Source organism: Conger conger, chromosome 10 (assembly GCF_963514075.1).
Source record: "Conger conger chromosome 10, fConCon1.1, whole genome shotgun sequence".
Lineage (NCBI taxonomy): Eukaryota > Metazoa > Chordata > Actinopteri > Anguilliformes > Congridae > Conger > Conger conger.
This window is the reverse complement of record NC_083769.1, coordinates 14,005,425-14,014,984: the sequence shown is the minus strand read 5'-3', so window position 1 is coordinate 14,014,984 and position 9,560 is coordinate 14,005,425. Positions and strand designations below refer to the sequence as shown.

General features: G+C 43.8%; 1 protein-coding gene across 1 annotated transcript in view; it reads right to left on the bottom strand.

Moving 5' to 3' along the window:
- Positions 1 to 3,637: 3,637 nt before the first annotated feature.
- calcoco1a (calcium binding and coiled-coil domain 1a) overlaps positions 3,638 to 9,560 on the bottom strand; it is a 30,300-nt gene continuing 24,377 nt past the window's right edge. The window contains exons 11-15 of the mRNA XM_061258118.1: positions 9,158 to 9,253; positions 8,890 to 8,974; positions 7,938 to 8,185; positions 7,722 to 7,816; positions 3,638 to 7,608 (exon numbers count right to left, since the gene is read on the bottom strand). Of these exons, the coding sequence (XP_061114102.1) occupies positions 7,581 to 7,608; positions 7,722 to 7,816; positions 7,938 to 8,185; positions 8,890 to 8,974; positions 9,158 to 9,253 (552 nt within the window). The 3' untranslated portion in view covers positions 3,638 to 7,580. The remainder of the gene's footprint in view (positions 7,609 to 7,721; positions 7,817 to 7,937; positions 8,186 to 8,889; positions 8,975 to 9,157; positions 9,254 to 9,560) is intronic.

The window sequence follows — 9,560 nt, the reverse complement described above, 5'->3', positions numbered from 1 at the left end:
GCAAATTCCCTTTGTCAACCAGCATGGGAAAAGATGGGTAATGAGTTAGGTAAGTTAAGTTAGGTAATGGGTACAAATGTGCCAGGAAGAGGATGCAAGTGCATATTATCCCCACAGACAGGGAGGAATGAGAGGGAGGCCATGAGTAACCTGCAGAGAATGGTTGTGTTTTGGGGTCGCCAAGTAAAAAAACCCCCCCAAAAATACATAAAATGGCACCTCCAAACCAGCAAACTCTTTGGAAGGGTGGCATGGACTGGACTGGACTTCAAGCATGAATGTGAGGTTAAAAAGTGTGGACTGTCACCTTTAATTTGAGGGAATTTTAGGTGATCTGTGTAGGAATAACATCCCTTTTTATTTGCCCAGATTTGTGCCAATGACAGTGAAGGCTATTATGAGGCTGAGAAATAGCCGTCCTGTCCAAATGCATATGCACTGCATTGTATGTGTGTGTGTGTGTATGGTATGTGTGTGTGTATATGGTGTGTGTGTGTGTGTGTGTGGCATGAAAACAAACCTTACTGAGCGCAATAAACAAAATTAAGCATTTGGAGTTTGCCAATAGTGCTATGGTCAGATAGAAACCAAACTTGAACACCATTAACAAGTTTGGCGGCAAAACGGAATGCATACAAGGAGAAGCACCTCATACCAACTGTCAAATATGGTGGTAGGTCATTGATCTTTTGGAGATGCTTTCCTGCCAGTGGTCCAGGGGCATTATTTAAGATGGCACAATGAATTCAACAAAGTAGGTCCATTCTCCAGCAGGACAATACCTCCAAGCACACATCAAAATCCACACAGAAATGGTTAAATAAAAACAACAACCATGTTCTGCAATGGCCATCTCAGTCTCCAGACTTAAATAACATGAAAGCCCTGTGGTTTGAACTGAAGAGGGGGGGATCCCAAGGATATCAATGATTCTGAAAAGTTCTACATGTAGGTATGGACAAAATGTTCTCCGAAACTGTATCATAAAGTATAGGAAAAGACTCATGGCTGTCATCTTTACCAGGGGTGTTTGTACAAAGTATTAAACCAGTGGTGCCAATAAATGTTTTTTGGGGAAATACATTTTTATTAGAAATATATAAGACTTTGGTTGATTGCATTGAATTATTAATAAAGTGCACTACTTTACACATGTTGGAAAATAAAGCTTATGTCAATAACTTCGTTTTTAGTTTACAGCAGTTTTTCTGCATATTTATCAAGGGTTCCAACAATTCTTGAGGCCATTTTATATGTTCATACCCTGTAGGCACAGTCAGGATTATTCGCTGTAACAAACTACAATTCAAATACGTTTGCTGTAACTTCTTGCCAGGACAACAATTTTTATTTTCTGTAAAGCACAACTGCTTTTGCAATCAGCTAATGTGCGTGGAGTAAGGTCAAAGAGCAGGACAGAGAGCATTATGTCACTGGTTATGGAGACAACAAAACCAGCGATGTAAAATCCAGCGATGACCAGCTTGAAAAACAGCTACCATAGCTTGAGCTAACTAACAAACTAAATTATTTGAACTGGGACAGATAACTGGAAAGGGGCGTGACTTTAACAGGGCGTTTTGTAGAGGAAAGAAAATGGCTGTCTAGCCTAATATAGATAGGCAATGGCTTCAAACTCGTGATTTGACTGACATATCATTAATCTTGTAGTATAAAAGCATAATTTCTTTTGCATTTTACTAACACCATTAACATAGATGTTCTAAATAATTGCCAATCATATACAAGTTACAACTATGTTTTATAGGCCTTTTGAAATAAATATTCATGAGTGACAGAAACGAGGCAGCCATTACCAGAAAACTTACATTAAAATAGTTTGAAGTAAACAGAACTTCATCTAAACTGCAATAAATACGAAATACAGTCCCAATAACCTACCCAATTATGACCATCTTCAAACTCGTACAGAAGACCCACCTCTCCTTGGATAAAAAAAAACATGTTTGAATTTATCTTGCATTTTACCATTCTCAACCCTTAGCACTCTTATTCAAAGCTTGTGGTATGGATGGCAGCTTTATGGCTACCTTTTGTTATCTAAAGGTGCATCTCAAAAAATTAGAATATTGTGGAAAATTCCGTTATTTTATTCAAAAAGTGAAACGTTCATATATTCTAGATTCATTACAAATAAAGTGAAATATTTCAACCTTTTCTTTTAAAATTTTATTTTGATGATTAATATTTGAATATTACATAATACCAATCAAAAAAAGGATTTATAATACATAAATGTCGACCTTCTGAAAAGCATATTCATTTATGCACTCTTGGTCAGGGCTCCTTTTGCACAAATTACTGCATCAATACGGCGTGGCATGGAGGCAATCCGTGGCACTGCTGAGGTGTTATGGAAGCCCAGCTTGCTTTGATAGCGGCCTTCAGCTCGTCTTGACAATACCGGCGAGTTGGCTGGCCAATCAAGCACAGTAATACCATGGTCAGCAAACCAGTTACTAGTAGTTTTGGCACTGTGGGCAGGTGCCAAGTCCTGCTGTAAAAGGAAATCAGCATCTCCATAAAGCTCGTCAGCAGACAGAGGCATGAAGTGCTCTAAAATCTCCTGGTCGACGGCTGCGTTGACTCTGGACTTGATAAAACACAGTGGACCAATACCAGCAGATGACATGGCACCCCAAATCATCACTGACTGTGGAAACTTCACACTGGACTTCAAGCATGAATGTGAGGTTAAAAAGTGCGGACTGTCACCTTTAATTTGAGGGAATTTTAGGTGATCTGTGTAGGAATAACATCCCTTTTTATTTGCCCAGAGTTGTGCCAATGACAGTGAAGGAAGCCATTATGAGGCTGAGAAATAGCCGTCCTGTCCAAATGCATATGGACTGCATTGTATGTGTGTGTGTGTGTGTGTATGGTATGTGTGTGTGTATATGGTGTGTGTGTGTGTGTGTGTGTGTGTATATGGTATGTGTGTGTGTGTGTGTATGGTGTGTGTGTATGGTGTGTGTGTGTGTATGGTGTGTGTGTGTTTGTGTGTTTATATGGTGTGTGTGTATGGTGTGTTTGTGTGTTTATATGGTGTGTGTGTGTATATGGTGTGTGTGTGTGTGTGTATATATGGTGTGTGTGTGTGTGTGTGTGTGTATGGTGTGTGTGTGTGTGTGTGTGGTGTGTGTGCAGAGCGTGCACTCCGGGTCTGTGTCCTCTCAGTCTCCATGTCTGTTACACTGGTTACACTGGTTACCCTGGTTACACTGGTTATACTGGTAATTAAAAGCGGCAAAGAGGGAGGGAATCGTCAATGCCACAGCCATTTCCCACCGCGTTTTAGAGACAGCTATAAAATGGCTCCCCCGCCTCAGTGATTTTATAATTAGCTCTCATCAGCCCAAGACTCCACACTAGGAGAGAGACGGAAAGAGAGGAGTAGAGCTGGCTCACAGGGGTGGAGAGATCCAAAGTACATCCAAAATAAACACTGCTGCTCTCTCTTACATTTATGCCCGTCATCAGTCTTCAGCCAGCTCGGAGCCCATGTGCTATTACACTGTGGATGTTCAAATATTACATTTATAACAAAAGTATGAATAATATATTGAAAAACTTTACATGCACACACACCAACAAAATACACCAGCAAAGACACAAGTGATACATACAGATTGTATTTTAATCCAGAGACTTAACCTGCACACGGCACATCAGCTCAGAAAATACATTTTGGAGAGGAAGTTAGGTACACTCCATGAAAAAAAAAAAAACGAACAAACTTTAAAGAAACCCAAAATGTGCAGGCCCAACTGTACAGAACAGCCTGTTCCAGGTTAGCTCACCTCTGCGGTGCAGAACCGCCCTCCTCCCAGGAGAAAAACACCCCCAGCCCTGAAGATAAAGTGACGCTGCAACCCGAAGGGCTCTGAACGGAAACACGGAAACGACGCGGTCGCGCCGCGTGCAGCATGACGCAGGAACTAGAGTACGGTTTTCAGTTTTTCAAACGAATAAAACGCAACACGGTCAACGCTCAAATTCCGCTCGGATCCGTATTGCCCTCCGCGGTGTCAGTTTAGCGAGTACAAAGCATAGAAATGCACCTGACAAGAAATATTCTTTTGTGATAATAATGAGGAATTCAAATTCCTAAAATTGCAACAAGTTCAGTAGCAAACTTTGTAGGTGTGCAGTGTACCGGGGTTATTATCAAAAGGGAACTAATAGTCAAAGAAATGGGCTCACAATAAATGAGCTTGTTCTGTAATTTCAGTACTTTGCAGTAATGGCCATTAATCATGCTTGCCAGAGATGGAATCAACCAGGCCTGTTGTTGAATACGAGTTATTTCTATGGTAGTCCACCTGCACTCTTCCTCTCAGTTTGTTTGAAATAGCACCAATAATGCTAACCCCTGGATGTAACCGCACACTGTAAATCCTAAGGGCCACCAAAAAAATCGTGCCCAAATTCTAGCCAAAAATGGGAGTTTTTTTTTTTTTTTGGTGAATTCAGAAAAACCAGTTGGACCGCCTGTGATGCTACAAACTTGTTTTGGTATTTTCTCTGAGAGAGAACAACAGAAAAGCTGCTATAAGGATCAAAAAGAAAAAAGCAAACAGACACTCAGAATAATATCATCCCAACACAGACAAATCAGATCAAATATATGAAACCGTAGAATACAGAAATGAACAGAACAATAATATATTTGCTATAGAACCGCTGGACAGCATTATATAAAACTGCAAGTAGCCTACATTAAATCATAAATGTGCAATTACCCATGATTTTACACACATTTGTTCTAGCTGTAAGAATAGGAGCAGTACAGTAAATGTCAAAATCAATTAAAACCATCATGTAAGTTGCTAAAAATAAAAAGTGAAACAGATCTTCCCCAGTAAAATATATTTCTGGGAGAAATTCTAAAGTTTCAAACTCCACGTCACCCTTCCAAGCAGCCTTTTCACCATACAGTCCACGCATTTCTGACCTGTGCTCTCATAGTGCAGCCTTAACCCACTACGACCCACTGTCAACGCTAAGTATCGGCCGTCGTATGTGTTCTTGTGTTCTGTGCTGTCACTCAGATGCTTTAATGAAGACAAGGCTCCAGCAACTCCGAAATGCAACCTCAGGCTTTCATTATACTTCCTTATTAATTTATTAATTCACTGATTCATTCATTCTGCGGGCGGGAATTATCCAGTGGAACTGTGAAAGTGAGCAGATTAGCATGCGCTCCACTGATGCCATCACCCTTGACACAGTGTTTATATTCCAACAGCACTTGCCACCATGCACTACAGAAGAGCTAGCGCTGGCCAGGTGAATCACTCACTGACAACAACCAACCAGAAAACTTCATGTGTCAGGGGAACACCTACTGTGGGGGTGATGTGACCAAAGAGCCCTGTCACTCGTGAGATCCTTACATGCTTCAGCTTTGCTTCATTTATATAGTGCTCATTTCTCCAAAAAAAAAAAAGAACGGTTAAGCCTCTCACTTTTCTGTGATAAGACACACATGATAGCGAATACGAACATCATGAGTCGCGATATATTAAGTAAAGTAGCCCACAAAATAAATGTATTTAGAGGCATTTTGTATCACGTTACATTTCACCATCATGATGTATTTGGAACAATTTGTTTTTGTTTAAAAATCAATGTTTTCATCCCACTGGAATCCTAACTTTAATTACACTAGGTTGTAGCTCTTGTTATACGATCACAGCCTGGTCTGTAGTTAAGACTCCGGTCTCTGCACATGTATATGAAGCTTAACTGCAGCATGGACCCTACTCACGGTGTCCCATAAACAGCCTCCACCACGCATATCCCACGCAAACAGTAACATTTCAAAAGTGCTTTTATAGATAAACACACCTGTTTGGTGTTTTTTTTTCCCACCGTAAGGACCTCTTAGGGTTAACGGGAAATCCAAAGAGAGGTTGGCTGGCCAACCAAAGAGCCAAATGACGAGAGAATTCACCACGTTGCAGATCATTTGCGCGTTGCTGTTTGAGCCTGTTCATCGCCGCATCGCTTCTATCCCCTTAAAATGACATCAGCCACAGCTTAACGGTCCGGTGTGCTGCACTAAGCGCAGAGCTTTAAGGCCTGACCACGCAAAGAACGGTGTCTATGTCACCTATCCACACTGATGAACCTTAACATTCTGCACCTATGTGTGTATGGACGGCTATGTCATGCAGCTGAAAAAAAACAAAAAACGATATTGCTTGTCACTGTCGTTGTCGTTATAGGTTTGGTGTGGACTCCCCTTATCCACTTGAGTTAGGACGATTTTTAAAACGATATATCTATCGTTATAGTTATCATTCTTGGTGTGGACGGGCCTTTCGAGTGACAGGAGAGCAAGGCTACAGACCCCCGATGGGCGGAGCAATACCATAGGCTCAGTGATGTCACCACTTCAATGGCTTTCATGGCAGCAGCATGCAGCCTAATGTTTAAGGTACATGACCGGGACCTGGAAGGTTGGTGGTTCAAGCCCTGGTGTAGCCACGATAATATCTGCACAGCTGTTGGGCCCTTGAGCAAGACCCTTAACCCTGCATTGTTCCAGGGGAGGATTGTCCCCTGGTTAGTCTAATCAACTGTAGGGCAGTTTGGATGAAAGCATCAACTAATTACCTGTAATGTAATGTTTTCAGAATTCTTTTTTTTAAAGTTGTAAGTGAGAATTTGACGGCCTAGCGTAGCCCTGCCCATAACAGGTTTCCCGAAGCCTCATTTTGAAGCTTAGCTTGAAGCTTTAACTCCTTTTCTCTCTCCTGTTTCAAAAGTCCTCCTTTTACGGTCCTTACATAATTTCGTTAAATACGGCCCTTACATACTTTCATTACATACTAACATCATCCCCCCCCCTTCAGTTTGCTGCCAACTTTCCTCTACAGCTCTGACTATAACCAAGAACTAAGTCTTAAACTCAAACTGTAACACATAGAATGAATAACAGTAAAGGATTATACAATTAAATGTGCACATATAAAAGCACAAAAACTTTAAAAATGTGACGTTCTGAAACCAGTGAGCTTAGGCTGGTGAGAGCAACTGTGGCTTATTGCAGTTATAAAGGTTTCTTTTACAGTACAGGCAGGTGCCAGCTGCAGTCAAATCTAAAACCAGTTGAAACTTTATTCCAAAGGGAGACAGGCAGACACGCAAGTACGCACACACTTTCTCGCACACACATGCACACCTGAACACATGCGTGACCACACAAACACACGCGTGCACACAGTCTCTCATTCAGACGCGCACAAGCACACACACAGAAAAAAATAAGCACATTTCGCCAGTCTATCTTTCTGTAAAAAATGTTTGTTATCAGTATGTATATTACAGTCAGTATGCTTTTGATTTGTGTGTGTGTGTGTGTGGGGCAGTGAGATATGCTGACTGAGCTCAGTGAGGCTGAAGATTTACATATTGTATGTTCAAAGGTAATTCTATATGTACTGTGCTGTATTCATGAAACAGTGTGTATGGTGTATGAAAAAGTAACAGTTGTGGAAACTTCTCTCGCCTCCTGCTGGTGACCCCAGGTAGTGCAGCGGCAGTTCCGTGCCTTACCACAGAGGGGAATCAGTGAGCTCCCTGGAAGACAGGAACAGAAGAGATAGGGCTGAGAGTTACAATCGGGCATTAACATGGGAGGTGGGGAGCCAGGGTTACAGGAAGGGTCTTAGAGGGCGGCTAGCTGCAGATACCTCAGGATGATCTCGTTGTATTGGGGCAGCAAGGGGGCAGTCTCGTCCCCAGAGCTCGGACCCCTGGTCTTGGGTATGTCCTGCTCCTCTTCCTCCTGAATTCAGGGCCACGTATCAGACAGACAGTGGGACAGACCATGAGCTCAACAGTGTGTGTGTGTGTGTGTGTGTGTGTGTGTGTGTGTGTGTGTGTGTGTGCGACAGAGTGACTCTTACCGACTCCGAGCTGTGTGGCAGCGTGTCACTCCCTGGTTGTCGTGGAGAGCAGAGGGGGGCGGGCTGGCTGATGACCACGCCCCCCCGGCACAGTTCTGGTGGCGACGGTGGCGGGGTGGTCAGGAGCAGGGTGTCAGTGTGGGGGGGGTCACACAGGCCATAGGCCCCCAGGGGCCTCTGGGGGCGCGTGGGCTGGAGGGCCTCTGGGTTCTCATCCTCTGAGTCAGACAGCGGGCTGTCAGGACGGCCTGCAGACAGACACACGGACAGACACAAAGACAAAAAAATCCTAAGACTGGAATTCCTTAGATATGCACATAAACAGTAGTGCAACTCCCAAAACAGTTTTGAAGGCCCTTTGCCTGGGAGTTGAAGTCCCTTTCCCTTGGAGTTGAAGACTCTTTCCCTGGGAGTTGAAGACTCTTTCCCTGGGAGTTGAAGACTCTTTCCCTGGGAGTTGAAGACTCTTTCCCTGGGAGTTGAAGTCCCTTTCCCTTGGAGTTGAAGACTCTTTCCCTGGGAGTTGAAGACTCTTTCCCTGGGAGTTGAAGACTCTTTCCCTGGGAGTTGAAGACTCTTTCCCTGGGAGTTGAAGATCCTTTCCCTGATCCTTGAAGACCCTTTCCCTGGCTGTCTAACACTTTTTCTCCGGTGGTTGAAGACCCTTTCCCTGGGTGTTGAAGACACCTTCCCTGATCGTTGAAGAACCTTTCCCTGCAGGTTGAAGACCCTTTCCCTGGGTACTGAAGACCCTTTCCCTGGGTGTCGAAGACCCTTTCCCTTGGAGTTGAAGACACTTTCCCTGATCGTTGAGGAACCTTTCCCTGCAGGTTGAAGACCCTTTCCCTGGGTACTGAAGACCCTTTCCTTGGGTGTTGAAGACCCTTTCCGTGGAGTTTGACGGAGCTTTTCCTGGGTGTTGAAGGCCCGGCCCTGTGTTTCCATCACTCACTGGAGGAGAATGCCGACTCGCTCCATCTGGCATCTGCCACAGCGTCCAATCTCTGCTCCAGCTGCCGAATGTACTCCATCAGCTCCTAGACACACAGACATATCCTTATAAAAACACACACACGAACACACACATCTACACACAAATATACACGTGGAGAAAGCAGAAACACTTGTAGCCCAAGTTGTTTGTCTCAGTCTAGCTCAGTATGGCTTCGGACAGCCCCAGAATAGCTCAGTATGGACCAGTGAGGACAGGGTGAACCTGCCTGTTTCATCAGCACCAGCTGCTCCTTCTCCTTCTGGGACACCTGCAGGCTGGTCCTGAGCTCCTGCAGCTCCCTGCGCACCTCGCTCATCTGCACCTGCAGGGGGCAGCATTCAGCACAGTCACATCCAGAGTGTGTTACATTACATTATTGGCATTTGGCAGACGCTCTTATGTGTGTGTGTTAGTATGTGCGTATGCATGTGCGTTAGTGGGTGTGGGTTAGTGTGAGAGAGTGTGAGTGAGTGTTTGTGTGTGTGTACAGTGTGTGTGAGTGTGTGTGTGTGTACAGTGAGTGTGTGTATACAGTGAGTGTGTGTGTGTGTGTGTGTGTGTGTGTGTACAGTGAGTGTGTATGTGTGTGTGTACAGTGTGTGTGCATACTGTGTGTGTGTGTGTGAGTG